The 25,664-nt window shown below is 39.0% G+C and overlaps 1 protein-coding gene across 3 annotated transcripts in view; it reads right to left on the reverse strand.

Moving 5' to 3' along the window:
• Positions 1-25,664, reverse strand: part of wnk4a (WNK lysine deficient protein kinase 4a) — an 84,919-nt gene that overhangs the window by 35,793 nt on the left and 23,462 nt on the right. For all 3 annotated transcript variants that reach the window (XM_041815644.1, XM_041815642.1, XM_041815643.1), the window contains 3 exons: positions 7,104-7,276; positions 6,567-6,787; positions 3,334-3,491 (listed from right to left, as the gene is read on the reverse strand). In XM_041815644.1, the coding sequence (XP_041671578.1) occupies positions 3,334-3,491; positions 6,567-6,787; positions 7,104-7,276 (552 nt within the window). The remainder of the gene's footprint in view (positions 1-3,333; positions 3,492-6,566; positions 6,788-7,103; positions 7,277-25,664) is intronic.

The following is a 25,664-nucleotide window of genomic DNA, read 5'->3' on the forward strand; positions in this document are numbered from 1 at the left end:
GCTAAAAAAGTATTATATATAAATATTTCATTTCACTTACACTGAGCTAATTTCATTCACATAAAACTTACCCAATTATTGATATCAGATATTCTTTATTTTTTAAAAGATTTGAACCCTTTGAATGCCAGTTTTTTATATTGCTTTTGGGTTTCTGGACTATTGGTTAAGCAAACAAAAGCTTTAAATATGTAGATTTAAACTCCAGGGATCTTCTGTGCTCATTTTCTGGTATTTAAAAACCAAAATCAACATTCATTTATTCAGTGTTAGTTAGTGCTTGAGCTGAACAGGAGTGAATCCTGCAGCTAGTTTACAAAAAACATTAAGAAAGAAAATAAAGGAGAAAATGGGTCAAGGCTAAAAATGTGTACAAATGGTTTTAGAATTAGGTGCCCCACTTTTATGTGTTGACATGATGGCCAAAAACATGCTGATGAAAATAAAAGAAAAATAAAAACCTACACAAAAGTTGCTCCATGAAGTCCCTGGGTGATGTGTACAAAAGAGTTTGTTCTGCATTTATTTCAAGAGAAAAAAAAGGTACTGGTTTTAGTCCTTAAAATTCTAGTTGTGAATCTTTTGAGTGTTCTTTAAGCAATACAAAGAATCTGAATATGCAGATTAGTGCTCTAAGGGCCTTTCATAGCCGGTGTTTTAAAAACAGAAATAAACAGTCATTAATTCAGAAAACCATCATTAATAAGAGGAGGACTAAATCCCTGCAGCCAGGTAACACAATCTTAGGAAAAGAAACTTGGAAGAGGTCAAGGCTGCAGATTTATGTGAATAATTCTAGAGTTAGATGCTAAATGTTCACAAAATTTTTTGTCAAGTTTGATGTCTAAATACTTTTGACCATGTACTGGCAATAAAAAGCCATTCTCGACAGTAAACAAGCACTTATTCACACTCTCCAATCACAAAAAAGGTTTGGATGTTGTATAAAATGTGAGATCAAACGGTGAATTTCATGCTTGCAACATGTTTCAAAAATGTTGGGACAGGGGCAAGGAAATACTGGGAAAGTTGAGGAATGCTCAGAATACACCTGGAACATTTCACAGGCAAGCAGGTTAGTTGGTAACAGGTGAAGGGCTCAGTTGTACATGGTTGACAATGGGATGAGGTTCTTCACTTTGCAAAAGACTGCATGGACAAATAGTTGGTGAGCGCATGCAGTTAAATTGAATTTAGAGATTTCAGAATCTACAGTCCATATTTTTAGAAGATAAAGAGAAATCACTGCATGTAAGGGCCAAGGCTGAAAACAAACACTGAATACCTGGGACGTTCAACTCCTCAGGTGGTGGCCTGTTAAAACACCAGTATCATTTTGTGATGGATATTACAACCTGGGCTCAGGAACTCTTCAGAAAACCATTGTTAGTTAACACAGTAAGTTCTACATCTACAAGTGTCATTTAAGACTCTAGCAAGGGGAGTGAAAGCCAGATACAAACATCCAGAACTGCAGCCACCTTTTCTGGGCCCAAGCTGGTCTGAAAAATGGCCTTCCAGTCCTCCGAGCTATAGAGACAATGGACCATCCAGAGTGTTATCAATGCAAAGTTCAAAAGCCAGCATCTGTGATGATGTGAGGGTGTATTAGTGTCCATGCAATGGGTAACTTGCACATCTGTGATGGCACCATTAATACTGAGAGGTACATACAGGTTTTTGAGCAACATATACATATGCTCTTATCTAGATATCTTTTTCAGGGACATCTCTGTTGGTTTCAACAAGAAAATGCCAAACCTCATTCTGCATGAGTTACAACAGCATGGCTTCACAGTAAAAGAGAGTATGTACTAGAGTGGTCTGCAAGAGGTCCAGATCTGTCTACCACTAAAAATGTATGGCATGTTATAAAAAGCATTAATCATGACAACAGAAACTCTGCACTGTTGAGCAACTTAAGATGAACATGAAGCAAGAGTGAAAAGAATTCTGCTTCAACAGTTAGTGTCTTCAGTCCCCAGACACTTACAGAGCGTTATGAGAAGAAGGTAATGTAACACAGTGTATACATGCTCCTGTCCCAACATTTCTAGAACATGTTACAAGCATCAGTTCGGGAGGCGCACCTATTTCCCCCCAAAAATTAAAGTTTATGCCTGAACATAAAATCTTTTATTGTGCTGTATTCAATTGAGTGCAGGTGGATAGGATTTGCAAATCACTGTATTCTGTTTTTTGATCGTTTTGCATGGTGTCCCATGCAACACTACTAGAGGAGTATAATTTTATTTCCAAAAATAGGCCAAGTTAAGTGTGTTGTGACCACCTACATAAAGAGGTCTCCAAAAGAAACCTTGTATGAGTCATTGCGTCTATATTTTTTATTCCAGGCCCCTTAAATAGCAGGTGTTTATATATGTTTTAACACATATGTTATTGAGTAATATATGAGAAAAGTTACATAAAGTCTGAAGGTGTTAAATGTAAAAGAAAAAAAATTACTACCCTACATAAATCATCTGTGCCGCACATAAACCTAAAACACAAACAAATCATGAAAGGCACGTCTAATACGACTTTAATTAAAACATGTTGCATCATGGGTAAGTTTTCCCACTGCACATGGAACATTTTTGAGTTGTCCTGTTTGTGAAGGAGCCACAGCCTCTCGGACTTGTTGGCATTGTCGCTTTCTCACTTTCCAGCCGCCGTCAGACTCTGTTTGCTTTAAATATGTGAGAGGCGAGAAAGAAACAGCATCTTTGTGGGGCTGCAGACTGAGGCTAAAATTTCCAAAACATCTAATTCTAGCATCGCCTGCTCTGGCTTGCTGCAGCGTCATCGCTGTACTTGGCACCCTGGAGCAGCTTGAAATGTGGACACTTAAAGCCACTGTTGTAATGATTTGCTCATAAAGTAACCTATCATCATTGCTTCTGGGTTTTAGTTCCCCAAAACCCTACATTTTTTTCTGCATAAAGCTGTGTGGTATGACTTGAATCCAACATGTATGGCTCTGGAATAAAGCTCTATTATTCAAGTGCTGCTCTATTAAGAGGGGAACATTGCTGTAAGCGCTACCAGTAACAGGATCTGTAATCTGGTATCACAGAAACATTTACGTCATGATTGCACACTGAAACAGAAAAGCTGTGAGGTTGAGCCTTAAATGAACAAACTGAGCCTTTAATAGACAAAATGTGGTTTTCCTACTTTCGCCCCTTCCTCCCAAATGTTCAGTACATCCCACCGTATACACAAGATATCCTGGTTCCTATGAGCTTAACTCTAGTAAGCACATGGAAGAACACATGTTGACAATTACATTAAATACAGATCCTCCTCTCTCTCCCTCCCTCTTGTACTCACACTGGTGACTTTGCGGTAGATCTGGGCGGCATTTTGGCACTCAGAGTATGGGTACTCGGAGGTGGCCATCTCAAGGATGCACATTCCAAAGGCGTAGACGTCCACCGCCTCGTCGTATTTCTCCTCATACATCTCTGGAGCCATGAACTCCGGCGTTCCTGTCAGAAGGAAGCGATAACTTAGACTTTATGAGTGATTTAAAGATAATCAAAAGGCAGGTTAAAGCTTCTCTGATTCTGGTTTTCACCAAAAATATTTGATGCATATTATAAGAGGAATAAGAGCAGCTGAAATCTTAAATCAGGCAAGAATGGTCAAAGTTCCTCTTCAAAGTTGCATAATCTGGGCCCCTCAGTTTCCAAACATTTATCGAGTTTTGTGAAAAGGAAAAATGAAACTATAGAGTTGTAAATGTGACCCTGTCCCAACTTTTTTGAAACATGAGCTGGCATTAAATTTTAAAGGGGGGAAAACCGTCACGCCACATCTCACTGCATCAGGCTGCACTGTGCTGGTGGTCTGTAAGGATATTATTAATGTTATCAAGCTGATTTTGTTGCTGATGCTTGCTCGTGTCCTGTGTTTGACAGGTCGTCATGCGATTTTCACTATCAGTGGAGCCAGACAGTAAATCAAACTCTTGCTGAAGCTGGTCAGTAGCCGCTACAGCTGCATCCATGCTAATCTTGTCACTGGCAGTCATTGTTTAAAGGCTTGCTGTTGCTTCAGCTAAACCATGACTGTAGATACTGCCTCTTTCTCTTCACTGATTGGTCCGGTAATTTTCTGACAAGGAAAAGCTTGACTATGTTTGGGAAATGCATGACTATGTACCGTCTTAGTGAACACAACCTCGCCATTGAGACAGGAGGCAACAGACAAAGCTGAACGTCTAAAGAGTAAAGACTGTGCACCTGGGGCAGCCAACAGGAGATGGAAACAGGGCTCCACTTTTTAACCTCCTGCCCTTTATACAAGGACATCACAGACAAGTTCTTTCTACTTTTCACCAGCAAACAAAAAAATTCACCAGAGTGAACAACTAGAAGCTTCTATATCTGTTGAATGAAGTACAACAGTGTGCAAAATGTTGCAGTACATAATGTTAGCTGTTGTAACCAAAGAACCTCAAACACCATACCACAGTGTACAGGACTGTCTTCACATTGAAAAAAATATATATTATAAATTTTCAGCTTTTTCAATCATGATTTTAAAGTTAAACCCAGATTTTTTCTTGCCAATTACAATACTGTTTTCTGCCATTAATGTTGGTATAAATATAAACTGATGATGTTTTATATGCCAGTAAAATTAATAGAAAAGTCTCTCTAATGGTCTCTACATAAATCTATCTAAAATAAACATACACACATATTTGTTCCCTCAAAAGAAGGTTAAGCTCTAAGACAGGACCACCAACCTCACTCCCAGCCCCCATTCCACACTAAGTGCAACCTTATCTAAGTGCTTCGCCCTACTGACAACTTACCTAACCTGACATATGTCTCTCAGCAGCCACCACAATGTACAGTGTTGCCAACTTAAACAGACCTAGACTCCATACATGATGCAAGCTCCAGTTATTGTCAATGCAAATACCCTCTACACCAGGGGTGTCAAACTCAATCCTGGCAGGGTCCGAAATCTGAATTTAGGTTTAACCTGAGGGCCTAACAGGGTCAAGATTTAACTGAAAACTATCAACTGTGTTTTCACAGGTAATGAATTTTGGGGGAAATAAAACAGTGGTAATTTTAAGATTTCTAAAAAAGAAAAAAAAAAAAAAGGCAAAATGGTAAAATGATTAAACATCACAGCATCAATGTTACTGTGTGTCCATGTCAAATCAATGCTAAATAAACAAATAAACGCACGAGTTTAAAGGCTCATAATCTGAGATAAAAAGTCCTAAAGGTCAAAATATAAAATTAAAAGTCAAAATAATGTTTTTAAAAGACAAATATATGACATAGAGTGAAAAATAAGAGTTTAAAGCTGAAGATATTAGATAAAATACAAAATCACGAGTTTAAAAGTTCAAAATATGAGATAAAATTCTAGATCATGAGCTTACAAAGTGAAAATATGGGATTAAAAGTCAGAGTTAGGAGTTAAAAAGGTCAAGATATGATTTTAAATGAAAATTTGTGAATCTAAAAGGTCACAATATGAAATATAAAGTCAAAATCTTAAGTTTAAGTCATAATCTTGAGATGCAAAATGAAAATATGAAATGAAAACACAAATTAATTTCTTTCCCTCATTACTGACTTTTAATCTAATTATTTGTACTTTTTTTAACTTAATAAGGATTTTTTTTCAATCTTCATGGTTAAATTTACATTTTTATTCTGAAGGAAATCTGCAGACCTCAATGTGGCGGGCCAGTGCTAATAAAGATATGATATGATCTTGCAGGCCAGGTAAGACTACACCATGGGCCAGATTTGGCCCCTGGGCCTTGAGTTTGACACCCATGTTCTACAATATGATGTAGCCTCTAATGACCCCAAAGTGAGCTGGGAAACAAGAGGGGCAGTGATGGACAACACATCACCAAGGTTATCAAGCATGCACCTCATTTCACTGGCTTTTCACCAAGTTAAACCCAGGATAGCTTTAAAAAAAGATGTTACTCTCTGATGTTGATGATTAGACTGCACAGTGCTGCAGTGGTTAGCCCTGCCACTTCACAACAGGAAAGTTCCAGTGAACTAAAGACTAAATTGTCTGCAAACTTCAGACTGACTGCATGTTTGTGATTGACTGTCAGCTAGTTCATAGTGTACCCCGCCTTTCACAAAATGACAACGAGATCGACTCAAGCCTTCCTCCTAGAACTACCAGAAGGAAGAGTAGCGTGATAGACGGCTACTTCAAATTTCTGCTCTTATTTTCTTTATAACCCAGCATAACACACATGTAATTATAAACTAATCATACATAGGGTTATGGGACTAAGACTCATTATAAATGAAGTGCCACTGAGCGAGACTCAACATGCCTTTTTACTGGGTCTGATGGCCGACACTCCCCGTATGTTCTGTACTTTACGAGAACAATTTGCCTCTGAAATTAAAAGCCATTTGATGACGCATGTTACGACTGCAGGCAAGAATTCAGACTGTGGCTGATTGTGTGAAAGCTCCAAAGAGTTCTGAGATGGTAATGAACGCTTAGATTAAAGCGGTGTGGTGATACAGATGCAATTTGTGGGACTGTGCACCTACCAATGACACTTTTAGCAAAAGAGGCACTTTTAAGAGTGGCCAGTCCCAGATCTCCGATCTTGACGGAGCCGGTGGGGCCAGTGATGAAGATGTTGTCGCACTTCAGGTCCCGGTGGATGATGGGAGGAGTGCGCGTGTGCAGGAAGTGAAGCCCTTTAAGGATCTGACGACTCCAACGCTGCAGAAGCTTCAGCTTCATCTCCTTGAACCTCTTCAAGTACCTTAAACAAAAACGCAAATTTAAACTTGTTGGATAATTCTCCAATAACTAAATGTTGAGCCCCTTTTGGCCCTTCTTCTTCATCTTTTATCACAGTTTTAAAAACTAAAGCCAACTGTCAAACATTACACTATTTTCTCTGCAAAGGAAGATATCACAAGATTTATTTGGAAAAAGGATATCCGTCTTCAAAGAAATGTCACCCCCTCTTTCAGGGAGACAAAGAGACAAAAACATGACCTACTTCTTAGGTGTGGACCTTTCTCAAAGAAAGGGAATAACTCCAGTTTAAAGGGTGAATACATGTACAGACTCACGTTTTGAGCGTGCCAGACGTCATGAGCTCAGTCACCAGGATGATGCACTTGTGGCCCTTCACCGTTGACTTCCAGGAGTCGTGAAAGCGGACGATGTTCGGATGCTGAAGGCCCTTCAGCATCTCCACCTCCTCACTGAAACGCTGACGCTCTGCTTTGGTTAGCTTACGGGTCTGCAAGAAGGAAAAAAAAAAATCACACTTTCATGAGCATGTTAACATCCTCAGGAGCATTCTGAGTCTCATTGTGCTCAGGGTGTTTACATGAAACATGAACAACCAGGATATTCAGCTCCTTTTGCACATGATTATTGCATTATAGAGGTCTCTATTGCACCTTTAAATGAACTACAAAACTCATCATTTAATAGGAGGTGTGGTAAACACAGCACAGAAAAATTCATGGAGAGAAAGCTCTTGGTTAATGCCTTAGTAGTTTTCCAATAAAATAATATTATTATATAAAGCAACAAAGGGTGGGTTTGAAGCATCTTTGCAACTAATTAATGTTTATTTTGTGTCCTTCAATATTCAGTGAGGCTTCTTCTGTCGTCATTTTGCATTTCTGTTCGTCATCAGTCGAGGGTGACCCATCTTTCCTTGGTAGTGCTTAAAGAGAACATGAGACTTTGTTGATCCCTGAAGGGAAAGAGATGATCCTGGCGATCAGACACGCCGTTTAGTTTCACTTGATTCACTCAGCTACACATCCTGCACATGTTATGTTAGCTATTTGCTTCACAGCAGGGGGGATGTTTGGTTTTGTTGTGTAATAATTGAGTTTTTTCCTTGTACCACCGTATGATTTTTTCCATTCACTACTGTCATGAGATAAAAGCAGCTTTAGATTTCCCAAGCCAAATTTTCCCTCTGAAACAACTGAGTAAATCCTATCTATTAAACAATCAGATGTCTTTGTGACTTTATGACAACAAAGAAGCTGTTATTGGCTGCATGGTTATCATGAACCTTTTTCATGGATGTGGCTAGTATCTGAATTTTTTAAAGGACTGGCTGGCTGTCCAACCCCGGGTTTCATCTGGCCTCCAAGATGTTGTTGGGTGACAGGCAATTTTGGAATGTAATTATGAGATTTTCAAAAATTGAGGTTGAGGATGATGAATCAATTAAAGTTTAAACATAGTACAGCATCAGTTTCTGTCTAATTCAACTTTCTACAACAATGATTTCATGTTTAGTTCCACAAATGTGAGTGGCCTACTCCAAAACTGGTATAAAAGTGCAAATCTAACAGATGTTTAACACACAGAATGACCTTTTACTTCCAAGGTCAAGAACAACTGTTAAGCTGAAAGGCCGAGAATCAGCTGAGGCAGAGGACAAAGGAATTTTTTGCATCCTGAGAGAGACGTGGATGCGGTAGTGCATGTCTGGTATTTGCAGATGCTGGCTAGTACACTCTAAAAAGTGTATTTGAGTGTTTGTTGAAGTGAATGTAATATATTGAATGAATCTTATCAAAGTTTGTGCTTTAGTGGCAGTAGTTAATTTACAGTATCTGGGCTGTTCCAACTTGAATTGTGAGTTGTTCCTTTAATGGATAACTATGCCGAGAGGATCTGGCTACAGACTTCTATGATGAGGCGACCTTGACCATGGGACAGGACGTGACGCACATTACCCAAGATGGGACCAGAATGACGTACTGAATGATGTATATTTTCCGCTCGCTCTCAGAGGTTATGGTATGGCTACAGTGCTAAATTCAAATCTAACACAACACAAACTAAGGCAAAACCCAAAGAGGTTTAGGGTTAAGCACCTGAACCCTAAAAGTAAAGGTTAGGGTAAGGGGATAGAAATTAAAAATAACACACCAAAAAGTAAGGAAAAACACAACAAGGGTTAGTATGTCACTTCCCACCCCACGGTTGAGGTTGCCCCATTGTTGAGGTTTGCAACAGATGAGCCCAAAACGCTCCACTGGAGAGGTCCACAGCCAGATGCCTCACATACTATGAGCTTAGATAAAGTGCATCAGGGTTGCCCTGGTGTTTGCTTAATCTGGGGAGTTTTCCCAGAATGCCTTTGGGCATTTGACTCTTAAGCAACATGAGAGAAGTTACTGACTGAGTTAGAGGAGTCACACCTGTGGGAAGCAACTAAAACATTATAAGGAAGATGTACTCAACTCTCTAAGAACAGACTTTCTTGATCAGAAGCACTCTCCAGTCTTTCACAGTAAAACTGAACAACATGAAGTTGTAAGCTTTACCTATAGAGTCCCAGTCATCCACCTCATCTACTGATAGAGGTCAAACAGTATGATTGGTAGTTCCATAGCTGTGACCAAACAGGCCTTGATGTTTGATTGTTTTGTCAACTACAGAAGTGCACTCATGTTGACATTTCAGCTCTGGTGTTGTCAGGGTTGACTCTGTGAGTTAGTGAGGTTACATAACGAGGTAGCAATAAACACAGTCTACAAACATATGGGCCAGATTTGATAAATCACTGTTCCTCTGTCTGACGAGCTCGCTGCAGGACTGGAAACCACAGCTCCATCCATCTGGGCGACCCTCTGATTACATAATCACATGTACTTTCCTCTAAGTGGAGCTGTGACTTTACAAATACATGGACCAGGTTTCCAAAATCCATGTCAAATTCACCTAAACACTGGCATCACGCTGCACCAACAAAGACATTTTTGTGCTTCCTCCTGGATGAATGGCCCAATTTAGGTAAGCCTGCCTGTGGTGGGTGGAAAACTGCTAGGAGAGTGGAGGAGCATGAATCCTGCATTGAGGCTGAATTCTGGGAAAAAAGCTCTCCATATGTTTACAATCAGCTTGACCATTACTCTCTGCTCTCTCCTTCCTCTCGGCTTTTTGCTGCTGTGTGGGAGTGAGGAGGTGCTGCTGCATCCACACAGGAGGCAGACTGTTTTATAGACCTCCACAGTCTGAAGTCATAAGAAGTAAAGAGCCCCTCTGAAGTGCGTCAGTCACCTGTCAAGCTGTCACATCACACCAGGAACTCTAACATAAGGCTCGCTGACAGGGAGGCGACTTCTGACTGAGTGGTTTGCTTTTAAGAGATTGGTGTGATGTGAACACAAGCTGCAGCATATGTGAGATGTTTGCAGGAAAGACTGCAGAAAGCAACACATTTTTACAGTCAGAGATTTACCTGCCTTATAAAAAGCACAAACACCTCAAGGTTCAACCAAACCAGGGCCATGATAGTAGGCCACAGTAGGATGAAAACAAAATGTGCTGCATGCTACAAGTCCCAAGGGTTTACTTTGAACTGGGTAAATCTGCATTCATACCGACTTTAATCTTCAAATTGGGACTTCAATCTAAAACTTCTGACTTTATCTGAGATTTATATCTCATAATTCTGACTCAAATCTAAATCCTGACTTGAATCTGAAAAGTCTGACTTAAATCTTAATTCTGACTTTCATCTAAAAATCCTGATTTTAATCCCAAAATTCCGCCTTTTCTCTCCTAATTCTGATTTTAATCTCAGTTCTGACTTTAATCTCATAATACTGGCATTAAATACAAAATCCCAACTTTAATCTCAAAATCATGACTTCAATCTCAATTCTGACTTTAATCTCAGAATTCTGACTTCAATTTCAGTTCTGAATTTAATCTCAAAATCCCAAATTTAATCTCAAAATTCTCAATTGAATCTAAATTCTGACTTTAATCTTAGAATTCTGATATTTATCTCAATTCTGACTTGAATTTAAAAATCCTGAGTTTAAATTCAAAATTCTGACTTTAATCTTAATTCTGACTTTAATCTCAAAATCTAGATTTTAATCTCAAATTCCTGATTTTAATCTCAGAATTCTGACTTTTCTCCCAGAATTCTGACTTAAATCTCAGAATTCTGATGTTTTTTTTTCCTCTGAATTGGAAAAAAAAAAACCTTGCTTCTTGAAACCTTTTATTTTCCATGGCCCTGATCCTCTTCCGTTCATCTGTGCCCCACACATAGAACTATTTCAAAACAACATTACAGATTCTACCTAGGAGAGTGAGATTCAATGTTTGGTGAGAAGCACTCTGAAAATGAGGTTATAAGTGCTGCCAGAGCAAAAAGCTGGCTATGTACACAGATTAATTGCTAACATTTTATTAAAATGTTATGTTTTATTAGATATTCAGTGTTATGAGGGGGCATATTGGCATTATTGACAGCTCTATTTGCAAATATTGCAACTGGAGGAGGTAGAGACGTGTTGTCCATCTTTCTACAGAGTGAGTGATACTGGCTAAGGAAGGCATTAGGTCAGAAAAGTTTTTAAAATCATCCAACTGTCCATTCATCTGCTGATTTACTGTCTCATCTGAGCTTTAGTAGATCATATTAGCATAACTAAATTTAAAGATGTTGAGGTTTATTCTCACTTTATACCCCGGTATCCTGACAAAATCCCCATCTTGACCTAAATCTTCCGCAGCAGTGTGGTAAGACCAGTTTGTGCCTGAGCCAGGGTGAGTGAGTCAGTGGGTTTATGGGTTGATGCATCTGCATATTTGTGTATCTAAGAGCGACAACAATCAGACCCCTGCGTGGCAAGCTCGGTCTCCTGTGGATACACGCCCTGTTTGCACAACAGAGTCAGCATGTCATGCTTTGGCTGTCTTTGACGGCCGATTCACTCTGAGGCAACAACTTTTCCAAAAACCGCAGAGCTTGGCATCTCTGGATGGCACGATCGCAAAATAGTAAAAACCGAAAAAGGCAGTTGTTTGGCAGGTTCAGAGAAACTCTTGGAAATATTTCACTCCTGCTGTGGCAACTCTGAACCACTGTTTATAAAATGTGGGCTGATAATGTGTGATTATTTAATGTGACTCAGCAAAACCTGACTTTGATTCAACCCAATAAAAGCGGAACAGTTGATTTAAAATGTGGAAAATATAGTACAACATGTGGACTTTAAAGCACAAATGGGCTGTTTTACTTGCTGGTTATCATCTAATTGCATCTCTATTGGTGCTGGCTAATTTCTGGCTTTCTAAACAATGCATCCTGCCAGTGAAAACAAGCACTTAAGCTGTGACTAATACCAGGAATAAAGCTCAATCATACCAGAATTCAAACCTCACATCATTGCGGCCAAAATGATCTAATAGTCATTGTTAGAGATCACTCCAGTTGTTTTCAATTAGCCCTAATGATATCTATCTTTGGTCAGAAGCCTTCTGGTTTTCCCCCAAAGGCGGAATCCTCTGCTGACATCTTTTATCTAACTTTTCCATGGTACATTAAACTGTATTTATAAGCCCTCACTCCTTTCCTTTTAGGCCAGAAATATTGCATAAGTCTGGAGAAGACGATGCAAGAGGGAGCCATAAAAACAAACCATCTCTGTTTCAGAAGACAAGTGGGTATATCTATAAAACAGCCTGGATCCAAAGGTGTGCAAGAGCCTCCTCTGAAAGTTTTCCTATCCTGCCGTCTCTTCCAGCTGGATGTTTTATTATTAGCTCCTCTGAGGTGTCTGTGTTGAGTTGGGGGTCTGCACTAGCTGGGGTTGGAAACACTTTGGCCCGGTGCCACATAAGAGGAGTTACATAAGCAGTGTTGATGGTAGAAGAGTCGCTGGTATTAAGAAGTTCCTGTCAGCGCCCTTATTATGACAACCAGGACGCGAACGCGACATGTCAGGCAGCGTTTGCACCTAACCAGGAGGGGGGGCGGTGTAACGTTTGTCCTGATGTTACTCTCAGACTGATACAGTAAGTCTGAGCAGACCTTTATTAATGCATGCAGTCAGTGTGGACAGACAGAGCGCTGTATATAGGAGAAAGTAGGCCAAGTGAAAAATGGATGCAGTCATTCTACTTAAAGCCTGCAGGGATTTGTGCTAGGGTGAGAAAGCAGAAGTTTCACTGCAGGTTTTCAGACCCAGTCTTTAAATATGTGCATATATATCTAGAATTATAACAAGTGAAAAATGAAATGATTCCCTGTTAATAGGCAAGTCAGTAACAGAAAACTATGTTGGATTACTTTAACAAAAATTAAAGTTGGTTAAATCTATTCATAAAGCAATTTTTGAACATTTAAGTTACAAAGGTGCCACAAAAACCACTACACAAAAATAAGGGAACCAACTTAAACATGAAAAAGATAGGGTAGGTGATATTCTTTATTGTTTTTTAGCCGATAAAATACCATTAAACTGTTTGTCAGTAGTTTGCCCTTCCTATTCATGGCTTGCAGCCCTCACACTTTGTTCTTAAGACATTGCTCTCTCTCCAAAAAAGCTCACAAAAATGTCTTTCTTTGCAAAAAAAAGACTTGTTTATTTCTGACATTTTTCTGGGCAATGTGGTTTTTAAGATTAGATTTTGCTGTTATTCAATAGCACAGCCAAAGAGAGCAGAGTTAATTTCGTCAACAAATAAGTGAAGAAAAAGGTTTCTCAGACAAGGCTCACAGGATAAAAATTTAAAATATTATGTTTGGTTTTCATTACAGGGAAAAGATGAGACCAAAATGTTGATGCAGGGCTGCAGCATACAGACCATTGAGGCACGTGGGCTGAAAAAAACGAAAAATGTCTTGTGCTCCCCAGAAAGAAACCTTCTTGTGAACACCAAAAATCTTCTCATGCATGCCAAAAAAAATTCCCATGAACCCCAGAAACTTTCTTGTTCTCACCAAAAAACTTTCTTGAGTACACCAAAAACTTTCTTGTGCTCACCAAAAAATGTCTTGTGCACACCAGAAAACTTTCTTCTGTGCACCAAAAGATTCCTCATGCACATTAGAAATTTTCTTGTCCCCACCAAAACCTAGTGGTAACCAGAAACTTTCTTGTGCTTGCCCAAAACGTTCTCATTCTCTCCTGAAACGTTTTTGTGCTCACCAAAAATTCGGTCATATGCACCAAAAACACTCTTGTGTTAGCCAAAAACTTTCTTGTGCACCAAAAACTTTCGTGTACACACCTGAAATTTTCTCTTACTCATCAAAAAACTCTTGTGCACACCAGAAAACTTTCTTGTGTTCACCGTAACTTTTAGCTAACCAGAAACTTTCTTGTGCTTGCCAAAAACAACTCTCACTCTCACCGAAAACCTTTTCGTGTTCACCAAAAACTTTCCCCCTTCACACCAGAAACTTTTAACCTGACACGCCAGATGGATTTGGTTCACACATCCTTCTGGGAAACCTTCAATACTAAGCGTTTGGGAAAGGGCAGAGGATTTGAAAAAAATCTCAGAGTGTGATTGGATGAATACTCTGTCTGTCACATCTTTATGGGCCAATCGGAGCAACAAAACACGTGACGTAGCCACGACCGAGGTGTGTGTGCGCAGCTACCGAGGAACAACGCGACCCATGGGATGCCCATGGGGCATCCACGCTAAGCTCTTCTGCCATAATTGCACCGGCCTCTTGTTGCTGCTTGCTTACATCACAACTCCGCCGCACCTGAAAGCACTACCCCTCGTCACTGATTGGTCCTGTCACTTTCTAACCGGGCCCAAACGGTTTAGACGGGAGCTTTGCAAGATGGATTCGCCAGTGAGAAACAAGGAAACGGGCGTATCCATCTACTTTGCAAGGTTAAGAAACTTTCCCGTGCTCACCAAAAAGTTAAAAGTACTGGCACTGGTTTAGCTCAGTGGGTAGAGTGGGAGCCAATATACAGAGGCTATAGTCCTCAACGTATTGGTCACATGATCAATTTCTGGTTTTGGTGCTGTTTGGTGCATGTCTTCCTTCACTCCCTGTATTTAGTGTCTCTTTTCAGCTGTCTTATCTAAAGGACAGCTGAAGAGAGACAGGAAATAAAGGTAAGATAAAAAAAAAGTGTCCAAAATTTTTTTTTAAAACCCTGTGTCTAAGTCTAAAATGGCAAAAAATGAACACAGGGAGAAAGACAGGAAATGTGAGGAAGAAAGAGCGTGGGATGGAATTCACCAAACAGTGTCAGGGCCTGGAGGTAAACCAGGGCAGCCAGAGCCATGAGGGGGACTGTAGTCTCTGACAGAGAGAGTGGTCTACCAAATGAGCTAAACCAACCCCCCAGGCAATGCAGCTTTTAACAGTGACTACACAAATAGAAGGAAAGGGTACGTTCTCAGGGACTATTTCTACTGTGGATGGACATGAATTGTGTAAACTACTACCAATAACGCCATTTATAAAACAGAATATTTTGTCTACTGCCTCCCCTTGGGCTCCCAGAAACCCTCACAGATTCTATCTATCTGACGTTTTAAGGCTAAAGTATTAATGGAGTATTTGTTTAACTATTCAATTTAAGTAATCATAAAAAAATAATACCATTCTTAGTGAGATGAGAGCAGGTTTAAACTCAGTTCTTAGGTGAAAGTAAAGTCCTGTTATCTTGTGTAAGTTAAAAAATGATCAATTTCATCTGCTGTAGTCTTTCCTTTCCTTTCCAACCTCAGTTTGAACCCTTTCAGGACTTTAAAGGCATGTCTTCCCTCTTCTTCCTGTCATTAACTTCTTATTGAAAGTGCAGTAAACTGGCCATAACTCTTGTGGAGCCCTGCAGATAAAGGCCAGAGTTCACACAGACCTCTAATGACAGAAAAGGCAAGAGAAGACCTGCACAGCTTCAGAATATCCAAACTCAGGAGGAGAGGATGCCAAGATTTAGGATTGAGGTCAGAGGCAAAGAAAATAAAATAAAAGAATGTGACTTCACGCCTCTTACTCTTACATACCCATCCTGAGTGACGTTTCATAAGCAGCACGTAGGCTCTAACTGCGGTACAGTGTCGCTTTTAGACGTGCGCAGGTGAGAACTGAGGTGGTACTGTGCTCTTTCCAAGGAAAACCTGACGTGTTCTGTAAATGGAGCGGCCAGAGGGAGGTGAGCCATTAATCTCATAAGGATTGAGGACTCAAACCAGCCTCTCACTCTGACTGCATGACCTCCTGACTCGTGGCGCCCGGCTAATTACCTGCACGAGTAAAGAGACCTAGATGCAGGATTACACTATCTGTATTAGTGCGTCACTAGTGAAAAGAGGCCTTTTAAGGAACACTTTTTCCACTCAGTACAGTTATGTTTTGAGATAAGAGTACATTTAAAGCCTGTCTGATGCTGGAGTTTAAAAAGACATAAACATGCAGCAAAAACAAACAAGCCTGATGAGGTTTCTTCAGACTTTGTTCCTTAATGAGCAATTAGATCCATTAGATAAGTTCATAAGTCACCAGTAAGGTTAGGGTGCAACAATAATCATTGGGTGAGTGGCTGTTTTTCTTATACGGCTGAATATACCAGGTATTGCAGAATTAATGAGTCATGCCATTAGCATTATAGTGGGCCATAAATCTCGTAGCAGTACTATTTTAATCTAATCGGATCATATTGAATTTGAATTGGTAATGAATTTCCTCAGATTGTTTCCTATTTTGACAGATTTATTTTATGGTTTTCTATCATATCAGATCACCAGAATCTTATTGTATTCTATTGTCTTTTATTCCACTGTATCGCATCACAGTGTCTTTTTATCTTGAAGTATTGTTTCATATGACCTCATGGTAGGTCTAGACCAGTGGTTCTCAACTGGTGGGTTGAGACCCAAAAGTGGGTCATGGAGCCCTTATCAAGGGGTCGCAGATGTCCTTCCATCCATTTTCTATACCGCTTATCCTGCTCGGTGTCACGGGGGGGCTGGAGCCCATCCCAGCTGTCATTGGCAGAGAGGCGGGGTACACCCTGGACTGGTCGCCAGTCAATCGTAGGGCTGACCTAGAGAGACAGACAACCAGGCACGCTCACATTCACACCTACGGCCAATTTTAGAGTCACCAATTAACCTAATGAGCATGTTTTTAATAGTAGGAAGAAGCCGGAATACCCGGAAAGAACCCACACGTGCACGGGGAGAACATGCAAACTCCGCACAAAAGGCAACCTTCTTGCTGTGAGGCAACAGTGCTAACCCCTGCGCTGCCGTGCAGCCCAGGTCGCAGATGTATGCCTGGTGAAAAAAAAACAAAAGAAAAACAAGCCAAATTGTCTGAGACTATATAACATGCATGTTTAGTCCTGTTTCATTTTGTTGCACCTTTTTTACTGTCTTTGGCCCAAGCTCTCCTCTTTTAATAAATACAACTGACTGACCAAAAAATCTAAAAAAATTTGGGTTGCAATTCTCCTTAAGGAGTTTTTGGAGGGTCCTGTGACTCAACCAGTTGAGAACCACTGGTCTAGACGGTACCCTCTTTGAGATTAATTTTCATATGAATCTGCACTGTAAGACTAAGTTTAATGGATTGAGTGATTGAAAAGGACAACAAATTCGAATAAACATATTATCATTTAGAGTTTTTTATTCTAAGTGAGGGTAGAAGCAGAAGCAGCAAGTATGCTCCACATTTACAGTAGACTGTTGTGCTGAGTGGACATCCTAAATTAAATAAACCTGATGTCTGTGTCTGAGTGGACTTTAAATAGCAGCAGACATCTAAATTACTGCCGTCATGTGCAAACTTACATTTGAAGAATGTTTTCTTTAACATGTTCATGTTTTTCTTTCAAAACCACACCCTAATGGCTATGGTTACATTTTAAATTGAGCTTATTTCATTCAAATATTTTTTATGACAATGAGTAAAATAAACCATCTGAAATGTTTAGGAATTTGTTCACTTTTTGGAAGGTTCTTTTTGTATCCCTCCTGTCAGTGTCTCACCACCACCTCGGGGTCCCAACTCCTTTGAAAACTACCGCTATAGTCTGTATGGTACTGTGTCCCATTGTATTCTACTATATGATACCTTATGTCTAGGCAATGAGTCGTTTCTGATCAAATCATATCATACTGTATCATATCATGTTGTGACATCCCCTGTCTATTAGGTTCGTGTCAAATTGTGTCATATCCTGTTGTATCTTATTGTACTGTATCGAGGCATATCATGTTGAATTGTATCTTATTGTATCATATCACGACATATTGAATCATGTTGTATTATATCGTATTGTATTGATAACATTTTGCATATCTTATGACATATTGTATTATGTTGTGACATGACATTGTATCATTTTATTTCATATCATGTTCTGTTGTTACATGACATGTCTAATAGTAACTTATCATAATGTATTGTATGGTGTTGTAGCGCATTGTATCTTGTCATGTACTATCATATTGTATTGTACCATATCATTTCATTTCATGTGAGATGATGTCTAACAAAATCGTATTCTGTTTTATCGTATTGTGACATTAAATTGTATTAGCAAACCTTATCGTTTCTCATCACAAAAAGTCAAATTCATATCATCTCACAAGATTAAAGGAAACAATATTGACTCCTTCCCCTCAAACATATATAAAATCCAGCAATAGCTTGATTTATAAGAATAAAAACTGTACTTTTCATTGATTTCTTGTGGCCAAACCAAACAAAGCTTTATAAAACCACTTCATTCCTACTTTGACATTATTTTTCTGCGATCACTTGTTACTCATCACCACTCATAGATCTGTAATACTTTAATATCTCCCAATAAACTTGACTGGTCTTGCTCTGATATAGAGGTTTTTGCACAATGTTTCCCATTGAGTCATCTCAGGAAATATTGCATCACATTTTTTTAAGACACAGATTCTTTTGAAAGCAGGGGGATCTCGGACTTCAAGTCTGTTTACTTTGCTGTTCATAACATCTTCTAACACGCCTGGTGTTTGCTTTTAGAAAGTTTCTTAAGCCTTGCTTAAATGCTTCTATAAACTGCTCTGCAGTTATGTTATAGTCCTTTAAGACCCCTTTTTTTCCCTAATAATCCTGCTGCCATTCACTTTGATTTTCAATTGCGCAATGACAGTAACCAGAACTTTTCCTTGCACGCCACTCTCTTTAACCACCTACTTCCCTCTTACCTAACACTTGGTATAATTGCCTCTGGCTTCTCAATGCTATATTGTGGTAACAGAAATGACAAATACTTTAACAGATGCTCGTCCATGTCTTTTGAATCTTTGACTGCAGTGGCTTTAATGTCAGTGCAGTAAACATTTTAATTCAAATTAAACAGAACTAACAAAGTTTTATCACTGAAATACACAGACTATGTTTGCACCACAGCTGAGATACTACTCACTAACATCAAACAACAATCCAAACAAACAATGTGTAAACAGAGGAGCACATATTATTGACAACCACTACAATACATTGCAAATGTTTCGTGTTAACCCAACACAAGAGAAAAGATAAGCTGGTATGTCAGAATTCCTGTTTGATTTGTAACACCTGCTGACCTCTGGGACGTCCCAGGTAAAAGTTAAACCGGAGGTGGGAGTACATTCTTGCTCCTGTCTTATCAAAGAGCCCCGCAAGGGCAGGAAGGTTTGAAAAACACTGGAGGGGAGAGTTGATAGGCGGCTCAGGAGAAAAGTGTGAATGGAGCAAACACTTTGTACTCTCCAGCAAATCCAACTAAACCACAGACGGATCACAAGATGCCTGAAGGAAACAGCAACAACATTTGTCTTTAACAAACACGGCAAAGCAGTGGAGTCAACATGAGGACTCAGAGACACAGGATGACACCGTTTAGTTATGGGTCATCCATTTTTATTTATGTAGAATGATTAAATTATATAGGGGGATGACTAAATGTTTTTTATGCTTCATTAGGATTAAAGAAATGACTCAAACAATTGAAATGTGATGAGTTAAAAGATGATACAGTTATATTCTTCTGCACCCTAAAAAGCATAGCAAATGTATGATCTGTGATGGCATTAGAATCTATGATTGTATTCAAAAATCACACCTACAGATATAACATATTTAAACTGGGATGAAACCCTTACAGCGCGGAAATGATCAAAAGTATTCACTCTACATAGGTTTTTTAATCTTTTATTGTATTATTTCAATTAATAATAATGTCAATCTGTTAGCCAATAACCTGAAAATGACTGTCATCTGTCTGAAGAGACTCAGATTTTCAGGTTTAATGTTACACAGAACTATATTAAGTGTTAATAGTTACAAGAGAATGTGGTTTTTTACAGCTTTGTGTGAAAGAGGTTCCCGGATGTAAACTAGATTGACCGGAATTTCTAAGCGTTACACCGGAGGTTACTTGCCATATCAGCTACCCCACAATGCCAGCCATCAGATGACATTAAAATAATGATAATTTTATTTCAAGAAGTTTTTGCACACTCAAATAATGTTCAAACTACTCTGCGGCTGTTAAAGTAATAAGCACCTTGTTACAGTCGGATGGTTGAGCTAGCTTGGTGCTAGTTTATTGGTCAAGAGGAGGGAGGTCCAACACTTTCAGTCCATGACCCCCAAAATGACAGTACCAAATAGTAGGGATGTTACGATACCATTTTTTTCTTCCTGAAACCGATTCCAATACCAAGGTGTGTGGTATTTGCCGATAAGGAGTACCGATCTGATACCAGTGTGAACTTTCTGGACTGACTGTGCAGACTAGCAAATTGTTTCAAACCAACAGTACTGTGCAGAAGTTTTAGGCATGTAGAGCAGAACAGTCCTTCACAGGTCCTGATGTTCCACAACCCCGGGCTGAAGAGAGGGGTGAGGGAGGCAGAGTCAGTGTCGACACATTTGAAATGTACATGTGTTGCTCAGCAGCCAAGGTCGAGCTTAACAGCATTTCGTTTGCCCGGGCCTTTGCACCCATGGTAATACACCCAGCAACCACCAACAGTTTTCAGGTGCTTAGAACATACACACGACCACCAGGGGGTACCCTAACAGTACCCTAGGCTATGTTTAAGCACCACATCTACCTATAACTCCGCAATAAAGCTGTGGTTTCTGTTTTGTTTTCATTAGATTATTTTTCCATGCCCTTGGTAATGTACAAAGACATCCAGAGCATGACCTGGGTTGTGTTAATCCTCCTGCTCGATGGGGCCCTCAGGTGGGCACACTCACAATTACACGCTCTACTTCAGCCTCAAATTTCAGCCCAAACATGCCAAAAACTTCTGCACAGTACTGTATATTTGACTTAGAACATGGATCATCAAATAAAATCCTAATATACAGCATCTCTGTGACCCTTAAGTTGTTTTTCTGCTGATTACTGAGGTTTACTGCTAATATTTAAATAACAATAATACAGAGGGCTGCAAAACAGCCTCTCTCTATCTCTCTCTCTCCATTATGGTCTATTCGGGCAGCATCACATGATTACAGAACAGCCCACCATTGGCTGACAGACCCTGACAAAGTGTAAACAATATGGCGGTTAGCATTTGAGCTAGCGGTAATAAGTGATCGCATTTTAATGATCACATTCAGAGAAAAAACTGTCAAGTAGCCATCATTCTTTTCTGCTGCAGTGGGTCCTTCGGTTCTTCTTCACTGCTCTAAAAATGGTAGCTTGTGCATGCAGTGCTTTCTGGCAGTGAAGAAGAATTATAGCGGTTTATAGCGGTAACAGTTAGCGTGGCTAACCAAAGCAAATATAAAGCTAAACCGAACGGTATTAGATCAGTGCATAAACTCGGGTATTCGCCGATACTACTACCTGCATTTTAGGCAGTATTAAGTAGAAAATTTGTAATCATTTTATACTTGAACTTAGGTTTTTGAAAGGCATCTCAAACCACCTCTTTTCTATGGTGCAAACAACACACTAACACTCCTATTAGCATGTAGTATGAAGTATAACCTGTTTATGCTTGTAGAAGGCAGTTTCACACTGGCTAATAAACACTTACTAATATCAATACAGTGTTGTAACACACTGCTGGTAAGTTTGATAAGAATTTAAAGAGTGTAGATAATCAAAACTGAATTAAAATATTACAATCTTGCAGGTTTTATAAGACACTTCTAAATATAGTATTTGTCTCTTATAAAAACAGATAATTATAGCCTGTGTGTTTTATTTTAACTGAAACAACACAGCCTACTCTTCTTTATCTTTCAGTCTCAGTCTGGTGTGTTGTGTTTGTTTTCATGTTACACTCAGCTGTATGTTTCTTCTGCACTATTGCCAAAGGCAAATTTCCCTCGAGGACCAAAAGGTTTGTCTATTCTAATCTAATCTAGGTGGGTTTATTTGTGAATTCTGTGTTTGAACAAATAAAGTGACCACAGCTAGACTTTGAGCTAAAGCTCAGCTGTACCCGTCTAAAAATGCTAAACGCTCGTCTGGGTGAGGATTCAATAAACCAGTAATGTGTCACATGAGATTCTTCCTGAAATAAACAACTTTATTTAGCTTTTCTTCATCCTGCGCACTGAGCCTCATTATTGAAGTGGTGTTTTAGGTACATGGCTGCAGTGGTCATAACAGCCTGTCATCTTCCGTCGCAGTAATGTCGTTTAAAGCTGTAAAGGGCTGAAGGGAAGTGCTGGGCTTTTAAACCTGATTAAATAGAGTCAACAGGTTCAGGCTGCTACGGCCGACACAGACGATCATCTTTGTGTCAGACAGTGAGGACTACAGACCACCTTCTGCTACTGAAATGGACAAATCCCTTACATTCAACCAAATGCATCAATTTACATCATTATTTTAGCTTGATTTTGTTCATTTTTTAGGTTATTTTAGTTTGACAATACAACATTTTATTTTTATTTTTTGTCCAGCTACATTTAAATCCTACTTGTAGTAAATATCCGCACCAATTCTGCATTTAACAGCAGCCTTGTTCTTCACTGGTTTTATCTTTGAGTGACGCTAGCAGGTGCAACCGCAAAAATCCTATTCAATCACAAATTTACCACTAATCATTTAAGTGTTACTATCAGGGTAATCATCACTGGAGCTACCAAACAGACTACAGGCCTCAACTAGTCCCTAACAATACATTTCTGACAGGTTGTAAAGGTATGTCTCTCCTGGGCAGATTCTACAGATATCCTGGCGCCACTGACAGTATTTGCACATGCTTGTTTTTATTGTTTGTTTTAGCGCACATGTGAGTCACTAATGTGGGGTTTTGGCAAATTGGAAAGAAGAATACAAGTACAGGAGGCACTCTGCTACAAGTTGGACAACTTGAGATTTTTAACACTGTAAAAATTCAAATAAAAGCCCATCCCAGTTTAAGACCCTGCCTGGTGTTGCAACATGTTTTAAAAAACAAAGACAGGTCTCGATTAGAGGCCCAGGAAAGCCCTCAAAAGGAAATATTAGGAGCCTCCTGTCTCTTCACAGTAGTGCAGCAGGTTGGACATCTACCGGGTCTGGCAATGGATTTTTAATTTCAAATAAGAAATCTGAAATCTGTTTCCCAACTACTGTTAAAAATAAGGAAGCAAAACATGGAAAAGCCTGCCCTTGGCCCTTTCAGACAGTAAATGTTAAACTGGGAATCCAAAAAATAGAAAATGAAAAAGAACTGTTAATTGTTTTCTGTTTTCATTTTCCAAAAAGAAATGAACAAATAGAAACAAATGTTTTTTTTTAATCTTACAGGGTTTTTTATGGGTCAGATCCTAAAAGCAAGCTCACGAACTGAGCACTGGGGATGTAACATTCCTTTTTTTCTATATTTTACGATCTGTTGCAGGTGTTGCTACATCACAAATGTTTCGCCTCTGATCTTCTTTTCTAGATTGAAACACAAAAAAACAATAAAATCAAAAAACAAACTGCTGTAAAAACAAAATAAAACAATGCTACATCACCAGTGATCCATTCTAATGTCTTCCTGTTATTGATTCAAACCCCCAAAAAAAGATGAAAAAACAAACTGTTGTGACAAAAAAGAATGTAACATCACCAGTGTTGTGTTCTTTGATCCTGGTTTTTTTGGATTGGAATACAACAAACAATAAGATTAAAGACAAACTGTTGCCACAAAAAAAGTTACATGTTCTCTGATCATCCTTTTTTTGATCAGAACACAAAAACAAAAAAATAAGAAGTTAAAGGTGACAATAAAGAATGTTACATCCCCTGTTTTCTGACTTTGATCTTGCCTTTTTGATTGAAACACAAAAAAGATCAAAAATTGTGACAAAAACAGAATGTCACATAATTAGTGTTATTTGATCACCCTTTTTTGTTTAAAACAAATAAAGGCAAAGAGTGAACTGTCCTGACAGAAAAGAATGTTACATTACCTCTGTTCTGTCTTTGATCTTCCTTTTTTGATCAAAACACAAAAAATAAGACGAAACCAACCTGTTTTCATTTTTTAATTTCTTTTTGGAAAACTAAAAGCAAGAAACAGAAAACAAATAACCGTTCTTTTGTTTTTCTGATTTTTGATCCTCAATTGAATATGAACTCCCTGAAAGGGTCAAAGATACACTTTTTCAGTGTTTTGTTTTCCTATTTTTTGACTGTATTTTGGAAATAGCTCTCTTCTTGTTTTTTGGATTTCTCATTTGAAATTAAAATCCACTCCCAGGAAAATTCACTGATCATACTGAACATAATTGTCAATTGTTTAAATAAACTGTCCCAAATAAAGGTTCATTCAATAGACCAAGGTTAATAAAGCCTGGGCTAATGATTGAAATTTAACTGTACTGTTTAAATCTTGGGGGTCTAAAAACCTATCAATTATCTTCTCAAACAAAACTGAAAAATGCAAGATTTTGTGTTGTCAATACATTGGAATGGCTTTATCAACGGTCTTATATTCATAGCATTGGGCTAAAATTTGTGTTAATAAGTCATTCATGGTTACTGACAAGCCATCAATTAAAAGAAAGTACCATTGCTGGTAATTGATATGCTTTTAAAACAAGATCAAGTCTGTAGTTGTAAATTCTGGTAGTAAGGATGCACTAATGTGTTGGTTTAACATTGTTGTCAGCTGATATTGGTCGTGCTGACAGACATCATCCAGTTGGCAAATAATGAGGTATGAGCTAATGTCAGCAGGTGATATTTGTCAGTTGTGTCACATCAGTTTAATGCTTGTGAGAGGCACACCAAACTGCTGATTTAAAGAGGAGGATATTTATCAGGCAGATGTGACCTGTTGGACAAATTCTGATCTATTTTCATGTTTAGGCATGAGGAAAAATGTTGGCTTTGTGGGAGTATTACAAGGGAAGAAGCAGACATTTGTGCAAAATTTGAATAAAATCCCTCAAAGCATCTTTTAGATATCGCTTTTGCAAGAAAGGCAGACAGACGTTTCAAAACCAGAATGCCACAGGCCTTGGCAGTAGCCAGCATGGAAATCAGGTTTAACTGTCCTAATGTCTGTGTTCTCTCACGCTTTTAAAACTGGTCTGTGAAACTAAATATACTGGCTCACAGGAGTGCTGGGGTGGTTTCCTGTAGTCGTTCCTTTAAAATCCGTGTCTGCTGTTGGAAGTTTATTAATCTACAGATGTTGATAAAGCTGTCACACTTTGAACCATACTGGTGCTGAAACCTCCAAACATCTGTTACCTAAAGCTGAACAATATGTAAAGCTTTGTCGGGAACTGGTATTTGACTGGGATCAGAGCAGGTGAGCGTTAAAGCTCTGCCTTTTGAAGTCGTCATGACCCCGGGCTCAGCATGCAGGAAACGTGCGCTTTCATCCTGAGGCATTTCTGTCCTTTTTAATATTACTTTTTATGAAGCTGGTAAGAAAACTTAAATATC

The sequence above is a fragment of the Cheilinus undulatus genome, linkage group 20, assembly GCF_018320785.1.
Source record: "Cheilinus undulatus linkage group 20, ASM1832078v1, whole genome shotgun sequence".
Lineage (NCBI taxonomy): Eukaryota > Metazoa > Chordata > Actinopteri > Labriformes > Labridae > Cheilinus > Cheilinus undulatus.